Source organism: Cynoglossus semilaevis, chromosome 8 (assembly GCF_000523025.1).
Source record: "Cynoglossus semilaevis isolate Cse_v1.0 chromosome 8, Cse_v1.0, whole genome shotgun sequence".
NCBI lineage: Eukaryota > Metazoa > Chordata > Actinopteri > Pleuronectiformes > Cynoglossidae > Cynoglossus > Cynoglossus semilaevis.
Window position 1 is genome coordinate 2,498,331 of NC_024314.1, and position 25,348 is coordinate 2,523,678.

General features: G+C 40.2%; 1 protein-coding gene across 1 annotated transcript; it reads left to right on the forward strand.

The window, feature by feature from the left end:
• The first annotated feature begins 2,602 nt into the window (after positions 1–2,602).
• Positions 2,603–23,555, forward strand: LOC103381526 (melanopsin-like). The gene is made up of 11 exons (XM_025057825.1): positions 2,603–3,890; positions 10,042–10,178; positions 10,308–10,441; positions 14,189–14,392; positions 15,472–15,643; positions 15,777–15,938; positions 16,610–16,717; positions 17,385–17,553; positions 17,698–17,799; positions 20,713–20,784; positions 22,340–23,555. Exons 1-11 carry the CDS (start codon positions 3,621–3,623, stop codon positions 22,538–22,540), a joined length of 1,731 nt encoding a protein of 576 aa, XP_024913593.1. The 5' UTR covers positions 2,603–3,620; the 3' UTR covers positions 22,541–23,555.
• Positions 23,556–25,348: the final 1,793 nt, after the last annotated feature.

Genomic DNA, 25,348 nt, shown 5'->3' on the forward strand with positions numbered 1-25,348 from the left:
ATATTTATATATCTGATGATATATTTAATGATCTCGAACAATTGTTCCGCTCTGCAGTTCAAGCTGGTACCACTGTTCGGACGTTACCTATGGAGCCAAATGCAAATGTATCCACAACTCATCCTGGCACTCAGGTCTGTCAAGGTTGATGGTTAATTAGCTCTTTCTAATGATGGTGTATCACTTTTTAAATTATAATTTCATTTCACATTGTTTTCTTTTCAGTCCTGTGGGGTTTCATCATTACTGACAGAATATTAGATGGAAATTCAAGAAATAATTATACAGGACTATCAGCCACAGTTAAAAAAGAGTTAAAAACAATCAAAATAAACAAGTGATAAAAGTAAATCTTTATCTTTGTATATTTTATGATTATTCTACCTGTTGATTTGAGGTCTTTATTGTGTCATTTAGTAAAACTGTGATAAAAAGTCAAGTCCATTTCTCCTCCCTTGTAGATAACCGTTGACCTAATTCATGACAAGAGACTGAGGAGACCTAACCTAATTTTGGCAAACCAATATTTGGACAACAATTAAAGCTCATATGTTAAACAGTTACATATGTTTGTTTATCACCATCTGCATAGGAGTATAATATCAGTTAGAGGCCACTTAGTTCACGTTTGATTTATTAGGCCTAAACTGTGAAATTTAATTTATTTTTCATCTATATTTCATCGTCATCCAGCTGTTGGTGAATACCTATTACTAGTTATTGAGACCGTCCAAAATCTGTGGAGCTGCTACTGCTCTACTTTTGTGGCTTTGCTTACGAAAACCTTCGTTCATTTCCTACACACTACAGGCCACGCAGCGAGATAGATTTACAGCATGTTCCTGTAAGTGGCGCCTGTTGGTGTTTTCTTTCCTTCTATAGCTGCAGCTAGTGCCCTAAGAATCATGGGGCAGGGGACGCAGTGCAGTAACAAATGAGATCATCTTTGATCACAAGCTGTTCTCTGACCACAATCCCATAATTAGCATGAATTACTTTTTTTTTCTCAATCCAACTAGGTTAATAGCTTAAAAAAAATCTTAAAAACATTTTATAGTTTATCTTGAGGCTGTTTTTATTTCCTCTACTACAAACAGTGCATAAATAAACCCTGCTGTTTCTTAGCCTTTGGTAGCATTTTAATGGTCGTAAGGTTTTGAGGTCTTGGTTGTGTAGCTTCAGCGTTTTGTTTACTACTACTGTCAGTGTTTCGATGAAGACACTTGGACTGCAGCAGAGGGATCTGAAGGGATATAGTACTACCTAGTGGAGCCGAGTGGAAAAAGTGGCGATGGAGAAGAACATTTGTCAGTTGGAAGTCAACTTACGTTCCTACGAGTTTTACTTAAAGTTGAGTCTTCATCTGTAGGATGCACTCTGCGTCCAGCACTTATCCTGCTCTGATCTCAGCGTGTTCCTGGACTGTTCCACTGTCACACCACACATCAATTTGTCACATTCATAAATTCAACACTAAAATGTTTCAGTTTGATGGCATGATTTATGAAGTGTAAAAAGCTTTTTGTCATGTGGTGGGGGAGTGTTTTTTATCTTTGCTTTACAGCAGGCGTCAGCAACTATCATTGTTGGAGGGCCAGGAATTTTCTTGACCGACACCTTGGTGTCCGGACATTTATATAAAATGAAATAAAAAACACATTTTTGTCTAAAAGAAAGAAATAACAGTTTGAAGCTTTAAGTGAATGAATAGATTCTAATAGACTTATAGTGTGTTTTCACCTGATCCTTTTAAAACAGAACTGCACTTCATAATGAAGGTCTTCAGCTTTTCCCGAAGCCTTCACAGCAATGTTTTTGTTTCTGGTGTAGAAATGGATGTTCTGTTTATAGCCAGTATAATAAACCAGAGCAAAGTCACCATGACTTGTACTACAATGGACGTGATTATGAGCAGACTCAAACTGCCCTCCAACCATACATTTCTAACCATGCTTGAATCCTCACTCACCTTTTATCTGTTTTATCGGATTAAATGTTGCCTTACCAAACCCCACTATCAATCCTGTATTATTATTTCTGAGAATTCCAAGGAGAAATATTTTCCCCATTGTGACCATGCATGACATTTTCAAATCTACAGCCTAATTGTGCGCTGGTGAAAGACCCCAGTTGTCTGAGTTTTGTTTTTGTTTTTTTTGTTGTTGTTTTTTTTGTAACTGTTAACAACAAAAAACTGTAACTGTTAACAAAATTATCTCTGTGTAAAGAAAGGCCTTCTGGGAAATCAAAAATGCAAAAGTCAAATTTACTGGGGGGTAGTTTTAAGCAAGTATCTAACCAGTGTCCTTTGGCAACCCATCCAATTTTTCCAAATGACAATCAAGACACAGTTCCTCTGCTGCTGCTTGAGGTCTTCCTTCAAAACTTTTTACCATCAAACTAGGCTAAAAATAGACACTCAAGTACACGACCCAGAACTGTGAAGAGCAGATCGAGATGTCTCTCTAGAACAAAGTTAATAAGAACAGGAAAACAAATTCAAACTGACAGTGAGTGTGAGTGGCTGTTTCCATATGTGGTCCAGTGATAGACTGGACGGGACTGTTCAAGGTTCACAAAGCTCCAGATGAGAAGATTAAGCTGCAGAACATCAGTGGTGGAGAAGACAACAGAACCATGATGACGAGGATGATGATTAAAGTCCAAGTCCAAGGAAACACAGAAGGAGAGGTCAAAGAACTTCACAAGACACAGGTTTAAGACATGAAGTGAGGAGCAGGTGATGACACGGACAGGAAAGACAGGGAGGCAGAGAGGGGACAACCTGAAATAAGACACAGGATGGGAACTGAAAACAAAGGGAGGAACATAACTCAGTTGGCAGAGGTCAGTCTGGACACTTCTTTCTCCGGAGTTCCATCCATTCTTCAAGGAAAATGTCTTTCTTCTATTTACAATGAACTGACCTGAAGTATTTGTCAATACTTTTCTCTAGGTTATTAGTCTTCAGCCTTGCAGTTTACGCACTGGCCTCTAATGACAGCAGGAGACCTTAAGTCTATACTTCATTGAGTCATTGATTCAAATGTCTGAGGAGTTCAGATGGAACTCAACCTTCAGAAGTTTTCTTCCTTGAATATTGAAATAAATGTTTTCCAATTTCTATTTCCTGCGTTTCCTATCTGTGAACAGTCTCCTCACAACCATTTTTATAATGGTTCTTGCTCCCATTATCTCACTTGGAAACATTTTTCATTAGTTGGTGTTATTGTACTAGCATTATATACAAGAGCTCCAGGGATCATTAAAAAACAGTTCTGTTTCCTCAGGAAAAATCCTGCTGCAGAACCTTCTTCTTTGCTTTGTCTAAAGGCTGAAATGTTGCACTTTTTTCATTTTCATAAGAAGAAAGAATCAAAAACCTGTTCCAAACTGTGGGCAGATGAGGACGGGAAATCGACAGAACTGTGATGCACGGAGAAATAAGACGCTCGAGGTGACATTTGAACAAACACTGGTTTACTGATTTTACTTCAAGAGCAGTGACCGTTTCTAAACACATGCGTGCACAGACCTACTGACACATTCACAGACATCCCGGAGCTGGGATTGGATAGGACACGAAGAGAGGGTGAGAGAGAGAGAGAGAGAGAGAGGCGATGGGGCTTTTCCCACCCCCCACATCAGCTATAATAATGGTTCCGTCAGAAAGCAGGGAGGTGATAAGGACAGACCCCTTGAACTCTTTACTCTCACTCACACACAGACCACTCTCACACTCACTGCGCTTTCCTCCGGGGCTGAGGATGGACTCACGGCTGATGATTGGACCGGGGGTTCCCACCTCGGAACCAACCGCACGGACGCCGTGGAACATCAGCTCCATCAGTTCACACCGGCTCATGGAGCTGTCTCCGGCAGCCACAGCTGTGAGTAACATTGTTCTCTTGTTCTGCACTCCTCCTCAGCCTCACTGATGCGCCAGTGCGCGTCGCAGCCCTGGGCATCAGTCTGCACCAGTTACCAAGTCAGCACATCTGGCTGAATATGAAACAGTTTATATCTTCCTCTAACCGAATGTGTGGTCCGGCGTGAAAGATTGGTGTGAACGGATGATTCACTGCAGGATCAATGAAGTGAACTCCCTTCTGTTTTATTGAGCAAAGTGCGCTTTAGTGCGCACCCAAAAACAAAATCCTGTCCTTCTTATTTAATTTTGTTCAGTGATGCGTCGTCATCTCTTAATTCTTCTAGTTACAAAAAATGATCTTCAAACGTTACCTGAAAAAATGTTCAAAGCAGAGCCTTTCACATGAAGAACCAGTCTGTTCTCTCCACTGTCTTCGAATTTGGAATCAATTTAGACTGCTGCGCAAGAACGTATCCATGTCCAAATATCAGGTTTTGAAATTCGGAGCAAAAAGAAAATCCACTTTCACTTCAACTTTGCCTCCGCGAGTCCGGGGGATGGGGGTGGGTGATTTGACAGAGTGACAGTTGTTAAATGACATACTGAGAAACACATGGGTGCAAAAGTTCCTAAAAGTGCGCATGGTTCAGTACGCCTGCTGTCTTTGAGGTTTGGACCTGCAGGGCTTCAGTCTCTCTGGGTCTCTGTGGTCTGGACTTCATGGTGGGAGCAGGGGAGAGGGGGAACTGATACTGTACTGTAGCAGTGCCTGAGGACAGCAGATGGAAGCTGCTACCAGACATGTGGACTGCTACACAGTGTCTTTCAGTACACACACACACACACACACACACACAATTGCTAACTTTCCAATATGTACAGTCCCTCTTGGACTGAATCCAACCCTGGTCAATCCCTGCAGTCAAAGACCATCAACCACTCACACCCAGCTTTTAGCAGCTTTTAGCACAATACAACACAATAGCAATTAGCACAATACAGTGCTGCATGTTTTTGACTAGACTGTTCTGAGAAGACCACCACACACAGGGGAAGAACATGCAATTCAGTGACCTTTGTCCTCTGAGGCAAGAGCACACAAGAGTAACCCCCCCCCCCCCCCCCCCCTCTTCTCCCCCTCTCTCCCTAGACGATGAGCCGTCTGATTAGAGCTTCTCTCTGGAGTCTGTTGAGGAGTCTATCCCCACATGCATTGGCTAACGCACACAGACACTTAGAATCCTCACTTGTTCTTCTGCGGGTGTATGTGGGGTTGTGTGTGTGGCCTGTGTGCTCTCACTTAATTACAGTGTCATTAGATAAACTAATGAGACATCCTCTTAACAGGCATACAATCAATTATCTGCCCACTCAGCCAGTCCACATCTTTGCGTGTGTTATGTGGCAAATTATAAAGGGCAGATAGTGGCGTGTGTTGTAGCAGGAGCAGGAGCCAGAGGGTTTTTTTTCTTCAGCATTAGGTGTCTGAGCCTGCCTGTTTGTCAAACGAACAATTAAGGATGTGTGTGTTTGAGATGAAAATGATCTCAAACATGGGCGTGGTATAAATACCATCTAAGTACTGGATCAGGAAGAAGATCATCATCATCACCTTAGCATGAATAAAGGTGACCAAAGTAAAGCACAAGAACATAATAATGGGATGAAGTTGTAGGTTAAAACTGTATTTGTATTTACAGCTGTATTTAAACATATTCCACTGTGAAAATTCAACTGAATGATGTGAGATTATATCGTTTTGTCATAGTTTTCTTTTACATTGAAATTTGATCCAACAAACAAATGTGGATAACTGGACTGATTGCACATTTTAAAAATCCCTGGCCAAAGATGAAGTTTTGAACTTTTGACATTATGAAATTTGTTTGCATTGCCATTAGAGAATTGTCTCCCAAAACACACAACTCAGATATTGGTTGTTTGCTTGTGGAGGTTGGGTTTTTTTTCTGACTGTCGATTATGATTGGTGGATAAAGCTTTGGAGATATAGTTATATCACCAACTGTTGACTTGACCTTTAGAAAACAAAGAAGGTAAACCGGCCTTGGGGGGAGCTGTTTAGAGCTAATAGGCTTACCAAGCATTACATCACCTGGTATAATAATGGTTGGAGTGTTGCAACAGTAGAAAGTTTTCCAAAGTTCTGCATCATAGTTACTTATGTTGACACACATCCACACAACAGCTACGAATAAAGCAACCAGATCCACAATGGTTCACAGTAGGGTTGCATGATGATGATGATGATAATGATGATAGCTTATTCAAATACTCGTACTCATACGTGGACTCGAATACATGTTTCTCCAGTTATCAGATACTCTATTATACTACCAGATGTACTCATATTGTCTGTTTTATTATATCGGTCCTCCCAAACTCAAAGTATCAGAGAGTATACTAAAATGAAAATACTCATACTACGAGTATCAGGACAACCATAGTTCAAAATCCAGATGAATAGGTTAATATAAATGTCATGTTACACAGTACATGACCTATTATTATGAGCGATACAATCTGTGCTCCCTGTGGGAACGTCTCTCAGAACCTTCACAGTAACTGCATGTGCTAACTACCAGAACACCAGGAACCAGGTATGATGGAGCTGTAAAATGTCTTTACCCTCTCACAGTCTGCGTTTTAGGAGCAGAACTTTTGACGCGGTGGGAGTAGGGTTCAGCTACGGCCCTGGGTTCAATCACGTCCCTGTCAGTGTCTGTGGGAGCTGATAGAATCTGAGTGAACTTTTGACTGACACACTTTGATACTTAAACTAATGAACTTTCAAACACTGTCTCAGAAATGTCTTTTTGTCCATAACGTAACATGTTGCATGACCTAGAGCCCTTCTCTGATGCTTTGGTATGTAAAGTTTTGCTTAGAATTTATGACATTGAGATCAGCTGTAGCCCTGCTGAGGAGGAGTTCTTCTTCAAGGCATCTGTGTTCATGACCATTATTCCAACCCTGGCGAATGGAAAAGTTAGGAGCAGGAATTCCATCAATGGAAGTGTTTGTTTGACATCATACGTGCAGATCATCAGCTGCAGCAACTCCTGAGATGGAGCAATGCCAAAAGCTATCATCCTCGTTCCGATTCCTCTTCACATGAGTCTCAGCCTCATCTTCTTTTTGTGACTATTGATTGTCTTCTTTCCTCATCAACAGCGAGTGGACTGGAGTAGAGGAGCTGGTCATGGCCCTTTGGTGGCTTATGTTTTCTGGGTTGTCTTCTGATTTATTGTTTGTCCGCTGAATGCTGTCCAAATGCAATCTGCATTCAAAGATGATGTCACCAACTCTGTTCAACAACGCTGTTGGTGTGAGCGCCAGTTGGTGCTGTACCATTCACTAGACTGCAGCAAAAGCAGTCCAGCACAGGTTGACCACATTGGTGGCATCAAATAAATGGGGACACATGTAAGAAGAGCTCTGATATTTTAGTTTAGGCCAGTGCAAGAAAGACAAGAAGGAAGTCCTGAGCATGGGTTTGCTGATTGACTCTCCTGCTGAGCACACTGGCATTTTCAGCACCAGAAGTAAAAGCCAATAACATCTAATCAGACAGACTGATGACGACAATGACATTAAAACTGAGATGAATCATAAATCATTTTCACAACCCTGTTAGTTCTGGGCTGAATTATCAACCAAATTTTAGCAGTTTGATGGCATTCACAGACGTTCAGTGCATACATTCATTTATCTGTTATCACTTGATCCTTTCCACAGTTGTGTTCCAACTGTGGGAGGAAATCAGACAAAAAAATGTGGGAGTGAACCAGTGATCTCCTCGCCGTGGTCAGGAGCACACACACCACTTTCTAACCATCTATTCATTTTCCTCTTTCTTTCCTCCTTTCACTCTGGACTTTGTTGTTTCCAATATTGTAGAAGGATTGAAGAACATGTTCCAAAGAACAGCCATTCTGGCTCTCCAACACAGCTCAGATGTAGGCCTCTACTGCCATCTTTGAAATCTGCATAACCATGGAGACGTCTGTGTCATGTTGCTTAATGCCACCCTCTTCCATCATTCACTGACAATCACCATTGATCTAAACCAGAGCCAGTCAAGCTGGGAGGAGGAAAGAGGAATGAGGAAGGAAATGAGTGAACCACCTTCAGTACCGCTGACCCTTCGTCAGTAACACGTCTTCCTGACCTCTCCACTGTCTTGCGTACATAATCACTCCATCACTCCATTACTTTTGGCTCCTCTCTTCCAGTGACCTGCTTTCACTAACAGGAGACGCTGCAGGAGAGTAGAACTGTAGAAACAGATGGGGGAATGCAGCTACACACACACACATGCACCCAATTACATGTAGTATTCTGTGTATGAACACAGGTATAAGGACGTAGACCTTGAGTCAAGGTGGCGTTACAAAAGATTATTTTCTTTAGCTCTAAAATGTGTTTAAAAGAAAAATAAATATATTTATGTTTGGTTGGAGAATTTGTTGAGAGTTTGTTGTTGCACAACGATATCAAGGCAGCACGTGACTGTTAAAGAAAATAACACAAGCTCTGCAGTTCTGTTTAACTGTGCACCTCCAACAACTGTCAACAGGTCAAAATTGTAAAATGTATTTAAGAATGTATTGCTTCTCAGCAAGCTAATTTTCTATTTGTAAATATTCTGTCTTCTATACAATGAAGGAAAATGTACAAATAAAAAAAGAGTTAATTTCATGCTCTAAAACAAACCCTACTAACAGTTGTCCAAAAGGACTGTTTATAGATCAGCCTTAGGAGAAAATACTGGAGTCACACACTTTGGTTGGTTTCCCACTTTTTGACCCAAATTCCAGAGGTTGTTTGAGGTTTGGTCTAAAGGTTAAAGGTTAAAGGTCGAGCTTTGTTTCTTATTTTCAAGAGGCCACGTATCCTTCCACTGGAAACGTGTTTGCACATGACTGTGACTTTACTGGCAAAACATTATGGTCAGAAAAGTTTAAAATAAAACTTCAACTTTTGATTTCAGACACACAATGTGTGAGAGTTAAGTAAGAGAGACTGCAGGAAATCCTCCACTGACAAACACAGACAAAAATATGCCTTCAGTGGGTCAGTGGTTGGGGGGCAGTTTTAGACCAGCTGTGGAAAGGATCTCATTCAATTCAGTTCAAGTTACAGAAGATTTATTTTGACGATTTTACTTAATTATTTTAGTTGAGTTGTGTTGTGTTTACTACTACGGGTCATTTCACACATTTGCGTATATTGAAGTACCTGTGTTTGATTACATTCAGCTATTATTCACTCACAGGAAGTGTCAGAACTTCTTCAATCTTTATGGGATTTTTTTCTTAAATATAAATCTATGGTTGTTACCTTTTACATCACAGAAGCCATGGTCACACATAACCACAGAAACATCATCGTTAAACAGTTATTCAACTTTATAAGTGACCTGGCATTTCATCATACTGTAAGTGCTAAGATCAATATTTGCTGTGTTATTATTGTGCCTGTATTTAGTCCGGCTTTCTCTCCACTTCATGACCTGAAGAACTTCTTTGTTTTTTTATTGACATGAGAAATTGATGCAAACAGTGATACATTGTCTCATAGAGCTGTGCCACGTGTGTGTGCAAGCACGCACGCAGAAAATACATTCACACAGTCACACACCACCAAGGCATAACATGCTGTGCTCACACCACTACTTTACAAAATAATATATTCAGGTGTTGCTTTAATGATTCCATATCCAGTCATTCTAATGAAAGGGTTTTAGTTTCCCAGCGTGGTGTATAAAGGTCAGACACAGTGGTCTCAACACTAGGTGGATTTTCTTTTTATTCGCAGAAATTCTCATAATGAGTGCATTAGATAACAGTGTGCTCAGAAAGAAATCATTCACACCCTCAGTTCATGTTCATTTCTATCAACGGGACTCTCTCTCTCTGGTACTGAAGACTACATTTTAAGCTGCACGTAACTGTTACCTTAATGGGGCATGGTGTCAGTTTCATTTCAGGTTTTTTCATTTTTTTAAGTTCCTTTATAATCAACAACACAAACTCTCCGGATTGATTTCCTTCTTTCCTTTTCCTTCCTAATTACTTTTTAACATGCTCTCGTTGAGATTAATCATTCACAGACCTGAATGTTAACCGTCTCGGTCTTGCTGTTCCCAGGCCTCCCTTGTGCCGAGCCACCCGTTCCCCACAGCTGACGTGCCAGACCACGCCCACTACATCATCTGTGTTGTCATCCTGGTTGTGGGCATCACAGGGGTTCTGGGAAACTTTCTGGTCATATATGCTTTCTGCAGGTACTGTCAGTTTTGATGATGTAATTTACAGTTATTCATATACAGTATACATGTTACGTAGTTTACAGCATTTCTTAACAACAGGCGCCTAGTTTAGCTTGATGGAACATTCTCCTGCTTTTCCTACAGGAGCCGGAGCCTGCGGACGCCGTCCAACATTTTCATCATCAACCTGGCAGTCACAGACTTCCTCATGTGTTTCACCCAAACTCCCATTTTCTTCATCAACAGCATGCACAAGCGATGGATTTTTGGGGGAAAAGGTAACGCAGAATAGAATAATAACACTTGTGAGTACACAAAATGTTTTTGAAGTACTTTTGTTGTTGCCTATGTAGAGAGCAGGGAACACCCAATGCAGCCTTTGTGGTCATCACAGCTACATTTGGAAAGCTTACAATATAATACTTCATACAAATGCATAACAATGATCCTGATAGACTGTTGTTTTCTTTATTAACAAAAGACGGCTAGAGTTTTAGTATTCCAGTCCATTCTTCTTTGGCCAATCCAGTCCTGAACCCTGGTCTCCACCTCATCTACAGAGAACCTATGGGATTTAAGGCATAGTCTTGTGAAAGACATTCCCTCACATTCTCTTCTCTTTTCTTGACTTTTGCCAGTTGTGAGATATGGTAATGCTTATGGTCCAAGCATTAGGGACACAGCTGGAGATTTTCTTTTAAATCCTATTTATATTGTCCTTCTTCTTTATAGTTCCTCCAACCTTAACATGATTCTCAGGGTCTTCAGAATGAAATTCCCTCCTATATTCCTCTATGCTTCACTTCGTACTCTGTTCTTGGAATAATCGACCGCTCATTTCCTTATTCAAATGCAGAGAACGTCCTAATGACCACAAACGCAGCATATGTGATTTCCCTCAAGTGCATCCATTTTCCTTTAAGCTTGTGTTTAACAGAACTGTCTTAATCTTGGAAGTGTCTCTTCAGTTGAAGTCTAGTTTTACTTCATCTGGAACTTCATGGTCCAATCCTATCCGTGTTATTAGTCACTATTTTTCTTCTTTCTTTTCTGTAATCAATCCTAATTGTCAATTCCAGATTCAGCAGAGTCCTTCCCTACTCTCTTAACAGTTATTCTAGGATCCTTATTCACATCTCTCACATTTCTTTCCCTGGGAATTCAAAACATTTTAGATTTGTACCTCTTCCCTCTCTTTTGTATAAATTCCATCTGAAATAGAATGACAGCTATATATTTTTATTTTTATTGCTAATGACCTCTGCTCTCTCCCTCTGATCTACATGTTAAGAACAAAACAACCATATAATTTTGGCCTAAAAAGTAGTAGGTTGTATTACTCTGACAGGCAGTTCAACAGAGGCACCATGAAAACATCATTACTATTTTTGCAAACACAGCTTCCTGTTTCACACACACACACACACATACACCCATACTCACACACGTCCACTGTTATCACTCCTGCATTGTTGGACTTCTATTGACCTGAGGCAGAACGGGAGTAGAACCTACGGAGAACAGAGCCTATGATGTTCTTCACTGCACTAATCAAACACTGACAAAAAGAGCATGTGTTCCACCCCCAGGAGGTGTTCTGACCTCGTGGAACACCTCATCTGTCGGCTCAGCATTGTGATCACTTGGAGGGGATATCCGCTTTCCACAGCCTTATAATCCAAACCAGGTTGAGGCCAAATTATGAAAACATAAGGTTCAACCGAAATTAGGTAAAACTGCAGACACAGACCAATCACCAACTCTACTTTGTTTGTCCATGTTCTTAAACACAAGCAACTCCCAAATCACTGTTTAAACATCAGGAGTAACTTTAACACGATGACTGGACCAAAAGTTGGCACGAGACCTTTATTGTTTCTCAGAGAACAATCAGCTGTGGGGGGAACACTTATTGCCCCTGAAGAGATATCGTGGGCATTAATAAACACAACAATGTTCAGACAATATTAACAGTCTTACAGTTTGAACTGAGCTCAGACTGTCACCACTGTAGAACCTAACCACAGGCAGTTGTAAACTTAGGCACATGTACCAGAGCTCCACTCCAGCTGCCTCACATTCTTATGATGGAGAATCCACTGAAGTGATTCGTCTTTGACAAAAACTGTGAAGAGATACTTTACTATACATAACAGAGAACTTTAATGACGTGGGGTGACGTTGTTAAATGACCTATCGGATCGAGCTGGACTCTAATAAAACAAAGTCTTCATTAGAAATGACAGATAACAAAGGCCAGCTCCTTTGTTCAGATACTGTGCTATATATTTTTTTATTTTATTTTCAAATAAAGCGCCTTAAGCCACTTGAGATAATATCATCTGTTCTACCTGAGGAGACAGTGATGGAGGCTCTACTGCGTACATCCTTCTTAAAACGTCAACTGTTTATTGGCTGTACGTTCCGCAGCAACAAATCAAAGTCACACCCTGGGTGATTTACCAGAATTCTACAGTCAGCTTTTCATCTAAATCTTGTACAACGGGAGTGGACTGTCAACCTGGCTGCACCACATTTAGACTGAACAGTGTTCCAGTCACAACAGTAATGGTGTCACAAACTGATTGAAGGTTAGCTACAGTGTCATCTGTTCCTGTCCAGTGTTCATACACCTAGAGTTTTGGCAAAATGTTCCAGGACTGAAATATTCTTCTCCTCCTGTGAACAACTGCTGCCATTCGCAGACCAGTGGGACTTCATTATTCTCTGTGCAAACTGCACAACACACAACACACACAAACAAACACACTGTTCTACTGTACTTTCTTCACACTGGTGACCCACTTACGACTGCGATGACTTGGCACTGTGTCTGCAGTCCAATGCTAATGATCCACTCCAGGGTTGAGTGAAGACTGGGTGATTGTGTTTGGTCGGTGTTGGTGTCGCTCACACTTATCAGTTATTTTAAACATAATGGATTCACTGACTCTAAGGATGGTCCCCTACATACAGTAATTGGATTTGAAAAAATTAAACAATTCAACATAAACAGTGTGCTCTCCTCTTCTTCCGTCTGTCCATCCACACAACATTGTCCTCCTCCGTCCATCGTCTGAGTTATTACAGTTCATTATAGACAACCGAACCAGGCTGGACTGAGCTTCCTCTGCATAAATTTATACTTCATTTACAAGTATTTCCACACCAGCTCTGCTCCTAATTACTGTGACATTTGCCTCAAATTGTTCCTTATTATCACTGGCAGCACCACTAACAGTACCACAGTAACAGTACCAATAACATTTAAACAGACTATGACCCATATAGTTCAACATTATGAATACTGAGGACTGATGATGGTACTGAACCCTCTGGGGTTTGGCTTCATTCGTACCAAAAGTCACATGTGTCAAAAGCCAATCCCCTCGGGCAAGAGCAGGTTACAAGACTATCGAGGGGCAAATAATTATTGCCAACTCAAAAACATTTCAATAAGCCCAGTCCTCAAGTGTTGTCCTTTAAGACTGCGTCAGGAAAACCCTCAGGTGAGGACATGTCAGCTATACAGAGAAAACCCATTTGCAGAGGCTATAAACTGGTGAGCACACAAAAAGTGAGCGTTCATATGAGAGGACAACCTCTTGGACGGACACTGGAGACCATCCACTGGGCCTTTTAGCAGGTGACTTCTGTGAACTCCTGGTATCAGGGACCATTAAATGGCAACAGTGACATGGAGTTAACGTCAACAGAATATTTACAGCCTTTAAATTGTTTGCTGAACAGATAAAGCTGATGCAGCCACAGTGATTGTGTTGTGTTCAGGTAGCAAACAATCATAGTACACAGTGCAGATAAGAAGACCTATTTTTTTTGTGGGTATGTTAAATAATTTTTGTTAAGAAAAACATATCTGCCCCATGAGGCGATTCACAAATGTGGAATGTTCATTCCAAACAGCTAAAGATGATCAACAGAGAAAAGGATTATTCTGACAGTTACAGCCATAAGAACATCTGCAAATGTACTTACATCTCCCTCCATCGCCTTTCCTCCTGCAGCCTGTGAGATATATGCCTTCTGCGGAGCGCTGTTTGGTATCTGCAGCATGATGACCTTGATGGTGATAGCAGTGGACCGGTACATGGTGATCACCAGGCCCCTGGCCTCCCTGGGTGCCATGTCCCGCCGGAAAGCCCTGAGCATTTCAGCTGTGGTCTGGCTCTACTCCTTGGGCTGGAGCCTTCCACCTCTCTTTGGCTGGAGTGAGTAAATATCTGTCACAGACCGTGGAACAGAATTCATGTTGAGATTTCTTTGTCGAGATCTAACTTAGTACTGCCTGTCTTTATTTTTGTAAGCATCTGAAAACATTCTATAGAAGTAACTACCGTATTTCCCAGATTGTCGCATTTTTTTCATCCTTTGGCTGGGTTTACAGCTCATGCTCAGGTGCGACTTATATATTAATATATATAATTTCACATGTTTATTATTCTCACACTGACAGCTAGAGGGCACTCTAGCTGGTTGGTTCAACTTATACTCCGAAGCGACTTATATATGTTTTTTTCTTCTTCTTTATGCACGACTTACATTGCGTAAAATACAGTAAATGAAATCTTGACAATGTTGTCAGAGGCTGTGAATGCAGCTCCACCTCAGACTGTCCTGCTGTGATAAACCACTCACATAAATTTATAATTAATAGGACCTGAAGTCATCAGTCAGCACAAATCAAATATTTTACCACTTGTACCATTTCTATAAAATGATATTTTCCACGATGTCCATGATGAATGCTGTGTGGTTACTGATAGTATGACAATCTCTGGACTAATGGACTAAAGTTCAGCATCTGCTCCAAGTGAGAGCCTGCTTTTTCCACTAATAATTCTCTGAGGGTTTTGTAGCCCCACCGCCCCGCAACATTTTTACACAACACGTACTTAAAGTGACTTATGGCTTCCTTGTTAGGAAGAAAGACCACTTAAAAAAAGAAAAGAATATTAATGTTTATGTCCATGGGTGTTCTTAGATGTGTCATATGTCTAGGTGAAGATGCAGCAGGGAGTCTCCGTGTGTCAAAAGGAGAACGTACGCTGCAGTGTACTTTAAATAAGAGAACAGTAGTGTGTACGTGTGTGATCATCTCAACAGCAGAAAGAACCACAGTCTCAAACTCACGGTCCAGGGGCCACTTGTGGCCAACAAACAACTCTACTAGGGTTTTTTTTAATACTTAAATATTTTGTTCTTGAGGTTAACTTAAAAAAAAATGAAACTAAAATTTTTGGACACAGCAGCTTAGTTCAGAACTGTGATCACACACTCTGCCCCACAGGTGCCTACGTACCAGAGGGTCTAATGACGTCCTGTACCTGGAACTACATGTCTTTTACCCCCTCGGCACGCTCCTACACCATGCTGCTGTTCACCTTTGTCTTCTTCATCCCCCTCTTCATCATCATCCTCTGCTACTGCAGTATTTTCAGAGCCATCCGTGACACTACACGGTCAGTACACGAGCGCTCTCCCTTACAGTACGTGTCTGAATGAAGTGACAGTCAGCACCAAGTCCTTTTTTTGACATTGTAGGTTAAAAAGGAAAAGTTTGACTCTAACCTCAAGGACATCTGTTTTTGACAGAGCCATAACAAAAATCAACAGCGGGGGAACCAGAGACTCGGCGAAAAAGATTCACAAGATGAAGAGTGAATGGAAAATGGCAAAGATCGCTCTTATTGTAATCTTCTTCTTCGTCATCTCCTGGGCTCCTTATTCCTGCGTGGCCCTCACTGCTTTTGCTGGGTAGGTGATTTTGTAACCAATTAACCATATTGACTAGTAATGAGGACACTTCAAGAACAGATATAATGGATGACAGTACTTAATGTATGTAAATATTCATTTTGTGTTTTATTGGGAGGGTTTTTTATTATTGGTTCTGTTTGATTATGTTTTGGTTTTAATTGATTTGGAAAGGTATCTTTTTTTTCTCATCTCCTTCCAGGTACACTGGTAGAGGGAATACATGTTTTATTTTCCTTGAAAATACTTTAATCTGTAGTCAAACACAAATAAGCAGTGAAAGGAAGAGAGGGAATTCTTAAAACAGAAACAAAGTCAAGCAGATGATATGATTAACTGTGCCTGCTTCTTTTGGAAGCTGAAAGATGTCCAGCAGTATTAACAGCTCTGAACTGACAGAGACTCGTGGTTAACCCAGTTAACTGTCCAGATAAGTATGACCAGATATGGTCTTCAGAACAACTGAAGCCAAAAACTTTACCTCTGCCACTGAAATTCGGCCAAATGACTGACCTAAACACAAAAGCAGGAATTTGTGGGTTGAACACTGTCAGGATGTCCACAGGACAAGACGATGTTTCCAGTATTTATCTGTGAAAACAACTGTGCAGTGAAAATGATAAAAAACCGTGTCTTATCTCTGGTCACATATTGTGTCTCTTCTTTTTTAGTTATGGAGACATTCTGACTCCTTACATGAACACTGTTCCTGCTGTCATCGCGAAAGCATCTGCCATTCACAACCCCATCATTTATGCTATTACACATCCAAAATACAGGTAGGTTGATAAACACTGTGTTCTTATCTCACACACTTTCATCACTGTTGCTGCAGGTAATTAGGAAATGTACTGATTAAAAAGAAAATTAACATATTCAACACATTCCCAGATAGAGGGCAGATGTTCAGGAATTACATTCAGTTAAAAAAACAAAGACGTCTTCTTTCCGTGTGCCTTTCAGGGACGTTTCGTTCATGTGCTTATTCTGCAGCAGATAATGTGTTTTTTTTCACTGCAGCAAAACTTAACGACTCGTTAATTTCCCTTGTGTCATGTGCCCAAAAAACAAAACAATGAAGCCAAGAGACATGTACGAGGCTGCCAAGATCAGATGGCTTACATTTTATTTCACTGACAATTAAACAAAGACTTTGGTGTAATGGCTTGTATTATTCACTAAATGCACTAAATATTTAAAAAAAATGCAAAAAAAAGTATAGTTCAAAATATTTTGAAAATCTGTTACTGATCTGTTTGCACTGCTAGAGTCACGTCATTGAATAAATGAAGTCAATACATTAAATACATTTTTTCATGATATAAGCGATAAGTGAATAGACATTAAACAGGTTCAAACAATAAACCAGAAACACTGGCCTAGTCGTGGCCCTCTCTGAGACAAACCACTAATTTAAGATAATAGATTTAATTGTTTCCCTTCCAGATCTGCCCTCAGCAGATACATCCCCTACATCGGTGTGTTACTTTGCATTCCTCCCAGAGAGCGCCTCAACAGCAGCTTCTATTCAACACGCCGATCAACCCTCACCAGCCACTGCGAGAACAAAAACCACATCAGGACCCGCCACTCCTCGCAGTCTGAGAGCGAATCAGTGAGTTTTCCTCATATCTAATATGGTATGTGTCAGTCTCACACCTCTTTTGAATAATGCCCTAAAGTACAAGTTGCTGATTTTGGTCCTGCGTGTGTGTGTGTGTGTGTGTGTGTGATGTTGGGTGTGTGCATGTGGTCTCAGGCTCGCATCTCAGACACAGAGGACGACTCGTTACGAAAGCCGATAACTCGTCAGTGGTCCGCTGATGTCAAACAGGTGCGCCATCTGAGCCAGAGAATAAAGGTGAGAGGTCATGGTTTGACAGAAGTGAGATCCAATGAATAAGTGACCCTAACCATATGTGAGTCCTCACTCAGAACATACAGGTGTGAAGCTACAGATTTAGGCAACAATATATCTAAGGCAACAATATATCTAAATATATAAAATGCATAAATACTGTATAAAGGAGGAAGGGAGCATGCTCAGGCACCATGGGAGTTACCCCAGTTAGTCTAGGCCTATAGCAGCTGAACTAAGTGACAGTTTAGGTTAACCTAAGCCAGCCATACATATAAACATTTCATTCTTAATTAGAAAATATATAATAACTGGTTAGCATGTGGTGTCAGTCATGAAAACCAGATAATTCCCTGAGAAAATCCATATCATGCATCCCTGAAAACCAAAGTGGGAACTGTATGTAACACACAATTCCACACCAGGAGCTGGTTCCAATTTTACAAACAAGCGGTGCACATTAAGAGCAGAGAGATTATATCTGTTGTTAGGCCATTAAATATGATGTCACCGGTGCTTTATATGCCAGTAGGAGGAGTTTACGTTTATTTTGCACAGCGAGGAAACTCCAATAAACACTGGATTAATATAGCCACTACTCCTGCTGCAGTATTTCATGTAACGCCAAATTCAATTCTCTCCCCCTAAACACGAGAAGTGAGGTCATGTACTCCCAGTGCTGAGTTTAGGTCAAAGACCAGACATTTACATATGTCATTTCGCGGCACGCAAAATCTATGAGGTCATGTCGGCTGGAGCGATATCTCTGCAGCGCCTGCAGGAGGTTAATAACAGAACTATTTAGCACGTAATCTGATGAGGACGTGTAACTGAAGGGCCTTGTAAATGTCGTAGAACCATGCTGAGCCGTTACACTTTCTTATCCTACTCTACTTAACACACTATTGCTTTTCTTTCTGCAAACATTATTTACAAATTACATCCTTAATGTGGACAGTTTGAATTCACACACATTCCAGGTATCATTTTAAGAAATTAATTTTGTTAGAAACGGTTGGACAAAATTTAAAAAATGAATATGAATTGCCAAGAAAATAGCTCTTTTCACTAATCTGAATCATAATAATCTAGTTGTTAAATTACCATTCTCATAGTAAATCATTAGCTACATAAATACCTGTAGACTGAGAGTTAAATAAAGGTCAATCTCCGTATTATGTTACAGAGTATGGTAATATGCAATCATTGAGCATAATGTATTCAGTCAGTGGAACTGACCATATGGGACTGTTTAACTATGTGTAAGACACACAAAGAAAGGCTATCTTTTCCAACTTCCTCAGAGTTGTCTTCACACCTCCACATGGAGACAGGTCTGAGGTTCACACTGAGGTAGACTTCAACAGTGTCAGTGATTATTTAAACGGTATCCCTCATGAACACCAGGACTGGAGTTGAATTTTTAAACCCCGCACACATTGGTCCATAACTGTCACTTCATTCAGAGTCAGCCTTGAATTGTTTAATTTGTGAATCTCAAGGTACGTCCCTGTCCTTCAAAATGGGTCCCTGTAGATTTCAGAATAAGACTCTACTGCTAAATGTTTCTCTTTATGCTTAAGATCCTAAAATAATTTTTTAAATGTGCTCAAAACATTATGATCATTGCAAAGCAACATGAAGTGCTTCCTTTCAGACACCATTGTGAATGTGTAATGCATTCCATAGCAGTCTTTAACAAAGTCTAGAGCAGTGTTGTCCAACCTCTCTAAGCCAGGTACATATTTTACATTAGAAAAACCCCAACGTGCAGCAAACTTTTAATAAATGTAATGAAATATAACGATCTTTCAATTTCATTTAACACACAATTTAACCTACTGTGTGAGTTTGGTTAAATGCAATACTGATTTTTGTTTTACTTTTATCACCATTTGTTGCCACCTAGTGGAAGAGTACTGGTTCTGCCAGACACTGTGCCAACCAATTTTCCACAGCCTAGGATTTTCCAATATCTACCCAGCCTAAACTTCACATGGTTCACAGCAAATGCCCAATCTGAAGTGGAAACAGGAAAGTAAAGCATCGATGTTGACATTAAAATCTGGTCAAGCTTTAGGGGGTTGTCAGAAGCGCTCTATAAAAGTTTTACATTTTTCAAGCATTGAGTCCTTTGGGGCATATTTGTCTTTTTTCTTTTACAGTCCACATGTACGTGTCCCAGTGTGCCACTGCTGAATTCTCTGCGTTTAGATCAGTATTTAAGTGACATGAGTGCAGCATTGATTTAATTTTTGTACATAACTAATAAACATCATGACAGTGTTCCCAAATGAGAATCTCCTACAGGCAGAACATGCAGTTGTACACCAACGGGGACTGCCTCCATGAAGGCCAGGTTCTCTCAGGACACCATTACAGAGTCCAAACTCTAATCCATCAATCTGACTTAATCCAAAGGCTGCATGTCATAAACCACGCTTTAATGTACGCGCCCCATTTGTAAGTTGCATTTATAAGTCGACTGAATTTCTAGGAAATGTCGACCACCATCTGCCGCCATCTGTGCACAACAGAGCAGAAAAAATAAATGACACTTGAATGAAAATGACGATAGATTTTACTTGAAATTAAAGATCGGGATAAAAGATCCGGTGCATTTTGATGCCCTGTGATCAGAGCAGTTGTTAATACTGTTCCCAGTAAGTGGACTCTCAGGATTGAGACCAGTGTTTAGCCATGATGAGAGCAGCATTGATCTTCTTACATAATCAACAATGGGACTAACAGCCTGACATACTTCCTCAGTCAGATCCTCCTTCATGAGCCAGGTTCACCATTAGATCCTATGTTCTCACTGCGGCTTGTTGTTATTGTGTCATTTTCAGGCCAAAATAGTACAAAAGAACATTCTGGCAATGGTAACTGTGCTGCTTTTCTGTACACACTGTTCAGACTCTGACAAAGCCAGAGGACATCTCCATGTTGGACATCAGTCTGCTGCCAACCAGACATCTGCCTGCTGCTGTGAGTGTCCAGCATCCGTCTGTTTGGAATTTTTTTCACAGCACGGTGTTTTCAGACAAATGTGAAAACATTTTATGAAAACAAAAAACTAAAGTAGACTTTCATCAGCATCAGTGTCATAATAACAACAGATCTGTCTTGTTCTGAGAAAAACAAATAATCTAGTGCTCAACAGGGAATGTTTAAATGATTTACTCTCTAAATGAGCCAAACCTCCACTTTATGTCAAAGTCAATCAAATGTTTGATGGATTTTTGTCTGTCATTTCTGTCTATTCTGTTTAAAAAGCTTAAAACGAGACCAATCAGAACTAAGTCGTTAGACTTCAGCGCTTAATTTAGACCCAATCATACAACACTGTTGGAGTGAATGCATCTCTGTGTTGAGTGTGATTTGCAGGACCGTGTCAAGACAGCACAGACAGAGAATGATTGGTTTATAAATACATAGAAATATAACGACATAAGTCCACATCTGTAACTAGAGTGTATATATATATAGACTGGTAATGATATAAGAGCATCTTTGGTTTAATTATTTAATTATTATAATTATTAAAACTTCATTTTTAATTTTGAATATATTACTTTACTTTTTTTAATTTTACCGCTACTGTTCAGTGGAGGATCCTGAACTACCAGTGAATCACCAGCAGTAAAGCTTTATATCCACTCAGAGCAAAATGACGACATGAAAATACAGTTACACAGAAGATTAAAAAAAACACTATACAGTCCTAGTGACCCACATAAACTGGTATTGTACCATTCTATTCATAGCTATTTTATCTTTAAATTCACATTCATGTAATTGAGAACCGCACAGAGAAACCCTTTATCTGTATTATCTACTAACTCTTTAATTAGTTCTGCTGCTGGTGTCGGGGCGTATTATGGAGAAAACCTAGTTCTTCTCCAACTGATTTCCTTGTCTTTGTTACCAGGAACTCTCCGGAGTCTAACAGACCACTGTGCCCTCCTTTCTGTGTTCATAACACTGCACTCAGCTAATTGGCTGCGGCTTTATGTTTGATTAATGGCAGCGCAAATGACTCTTTCATGAAGTGTCTAACGGCGCTAAGAACCGACATTGATTGTTTTCAATAATTTTGACATAAGCAGCTTAAGGTTGGAATCATTTTTGAGGATTTAAAAGTATCTGGTGTAGTAAAATTCAATATTTACTTTACTATCACACACTCAAAAAGTCCCATAGTTTCATACAAGCCAGTGTGAGCAGTAGAGGCTGTGCTGCAGGACTGTTTGTCTTTGAGTAGACAGTGAGTGATATAGTCGGTGTCTGTGGAGAGGTCATTAGTCAGGCCGGCCAATCAATGGCTTTGATCACCTAGAACTATTGTATGTCACACCATGGCAGGTTAAGTGGCAGAGCAGCACTGACACAAATTGTGGAGACAGATGATCAAAGTTCCTTCTCCTCTTCCTCCACCCTTCTCCTCCTCTTTCGTGACTGATCATTTTTGCTCCCACTTTAACATGGTCAAGTCTCAAGTTAATGTCCTAACCCTCTTTATTCCTGCCTCGTCTCCACACAGCTAAACACCCGGTCGGCCCACTTGAAGACGAATGAGGTGTGTGAATCGACACCGTCCGTCATAGTCACTTCCATCTCCAGCCCGTCGGTACTCAACAGTCCTCCGGGTTTTCACACCAACCACAAACCGAGCAGAACCCGCGGCTCCGCGGCCAACGAACGCCTGGATGTGGCTTGTCTGGAAACAACATCATTGCAATGAACAGAGGGTGAGAGGGTGTAACTGTGACACTTTAACCCCTGAATTAGGAGAGATTTGAAGTTTAAGCCATGCCAGTCTCAGAATCCAGACAGTTTTAGACTGTTTTTCTAAAGGTGGTTCTTATGCTTCAATATAAAAGTGTACCTCCCTGATGAGATTTGTGAACTAAAAAATGATCCTTTTAAATCCAATGCTCTCAGAAACAACACACTGAACTGCATTAAGAAATGTTAAAACCCTCTGTCCCGTGCACATATAGAATATGTTTGTATTTCCTGTGGTACAGATTACCAATACGACCAGGCAACACTTACCACTTTGTGAGCAGCGTACTGCTAACTGAAACACTAACTTTCAGTTTTTCAGAGATTTATTCAGAAAACGTATCGGTGAAAGTTGTATATAAATAAAGATTTTATTCTCTGTGGTGTCTGATGAACTCTTCCTCCGTGGTGGCCCGTACAGTTTGGTTCCTGAAGCTGCTGACACCTTGACTCTGATTGTAACGTACAGTCGAATCTTTACACAAGGTAATGAAACTTTTTGAACTATAAAAAAATTTAAGTTTGTTTCCCAAAGGACATTTTCCCATTTACAAATGTTTAAGGTGTTTTTGACATGTTGACACGACTGAGCTGAACATAATGAAAGTGTAATATATAGAGTAGAGAATATGTATTATATGTAAATTCTCTTCAGACGAAGTCTTGATTTATGAAGTAAAAGTTTCGTGTTGGTTTGGGTTCTATTTTTTTCTTGGTGGTTTGTGTTATTTATTTTTTTAAATAAAGTTTTAAAACAATGTGGATTTGTCTCTTCCCCGTTTGGTTTTTGTGTGTTTTTTGATAAGAATTGAAAATAAAAAAGTAAGAATGTAATATTAATACAAGATAATGAACATTGAAGGCAGGAATACTTTCAATAAGGATACATTTCCTATGGCCTCGATGGTACACTCTGCAGGTTCTGACCTTTAAATGCAGCTCACTCCCTGAACACTCCACATACACTGTACTGTGTACATTACTGCACAGCATTACACTGATTGCAGCACTAATGCATCATTAATCCCTCAGTATCAGCTGACTTGTACCACTGGGACAGTTTCCTGTGTGCGTGTGTGTGCAGAGGCGTCCTGATGTCAGATAACATCAGCACAGCTCATGTGTGTCGTATGTGCGTGTGCAGTAATAATGGATTTTACATTCTGTTTCAGCGTGACAGTCTGCTGAGCTCAGAGTTCAGATACATACATTACAGACATGAAAATATATGCAGATGATACAGGAGGGTAAATTCTCTAAAACACAGGTGAACCCTGGACAGTTCACCAGTTCACCACTCACATTCACATTCATGCCTACGGTTCATTTAGCACAAGCAATTAACCTGCAAAGCACTGAGGGAGTGATGGCCGAACTGCGATACAACAAAGGACAACTGTATCTGCAAATCATTATATGCAATCCATAAATCCCTGAAGGCCATTAGTTAATGCAAATTACATAACATGGGAGACAAAAAAAGGTCATTCTTCAGACAATTAGAGCTGCAACAAGGTAAAATGCCAGAAAAAAATGTGGAAGTGAAATTTCAATCATTTAAACTAATAAATTATCACTAATATATATTTCTGATTTTGCTCCAAGTAATCAGAGGTGGATCTCTCTACTAAACTGCCTGTTCCCTGCCGTAATTTTAATCACTGTAAAACCCACATGAGGTCATTGGTGGGTGTGTGTGTGTGTGTGTCCACACGTGCAGTTAGCATGTGTCACTAACAGATTAATGGCGTTCATCCGTCACATCATTTCCAACCCATTTTACAAATGATCTCCTGAAAATAGAAGTGATTTAATGGCAGGAAGTTTGAACCTCAACGATCTAAGTACTAAGTAACCAACTGTCTGTGACGCAGCATAGGTCAGAACTAAGTAACCAACTGTCTGTGACGCAGAGAAGTCAGTGTCTGGATCAGATAAAGAAAGGACAAGTTCATTTGTAAGTTTATAGCCATTTTCTTTTCTTTTTTCTTTGTAGAAAGTCTTTTTACAGGATTTTATGGTGATTTTTAATCTCGGATTTTGAAATTGTCATCAATTAAAAAAAAACACTATTAAACTAATAGGAATGAGACATACTGTCGCTATGACAACAACATGTAACATCATCAGGAAAACCCACTGTTGTAAATACAGAGGAATTCTCTACTATTGTGTGAATCCTGTGGAGGGAACGCTTCATCAGCTGGAGGTTTTCAACCACTAACACTGCTGCAGTGCCTTCTTGTGGCAACACAGAGAAATGCTGAAGTACACCTATTACACACAGGCCCCACCGAAACTGAACATCCGCACAATCAACAAGTTCAACATTAGATATTAAGGCCTGGATAAACAGTACAGACTAGGATAAACATACAGGTTTGTACATATTATATATTTTTTTATTTGAGTGAGGGGATTGTGAATGAGACTAGGGAATGTTCTGGGGAATGATGAAACACAAAAGTACGAAGATGAAATAAAACCTGATTTATACCAGCTTTCAATTAAGTCCCTGAAAGGTAATTCACTTTCCCCAGATTGTTCACAGCTCCACTCAGCTAAGAGCATCAGTTTCTACAGGTTTCCATCAACTTCAAGTTGTCAACTCCATCTGCTCCTCCAGCTACTATGAATCCTAAATTTCCTGAAGGAATTAATAAAGTTCCATCCATCCATCCATCCATCTATCTATCTATCTATCTATCTATCTATCTATCTATCTATCTATCTATCTATCTATCCATCCATCCATCCATCTATC

Excerpts from the sequence above, each read along its gene's own strand:
- LOC103381526 (XM_025057825.1), top strand. The coding sequence starts at position 3,621 with ATGGGGCTTTTCCCACCCCCCACATCAGCTATAATAATGGTTCCGTCA. Across the intron at positions 10,179-10,307 it reads GTCATATATGCTTTCTGCAG|GAGCCGGAGCCTGCGGACGC; the intron begins GTACTGTCAGTT and ends CTTTTCCTACAG. Across the intron at positions 14,393-15,471 it reads TCCACCTCTCTTTGGCTGGA|GTGCCTACGTACCAGAGGGT; the intron begins GTGAGTAAATAT and ends TCTGCCCCACAG.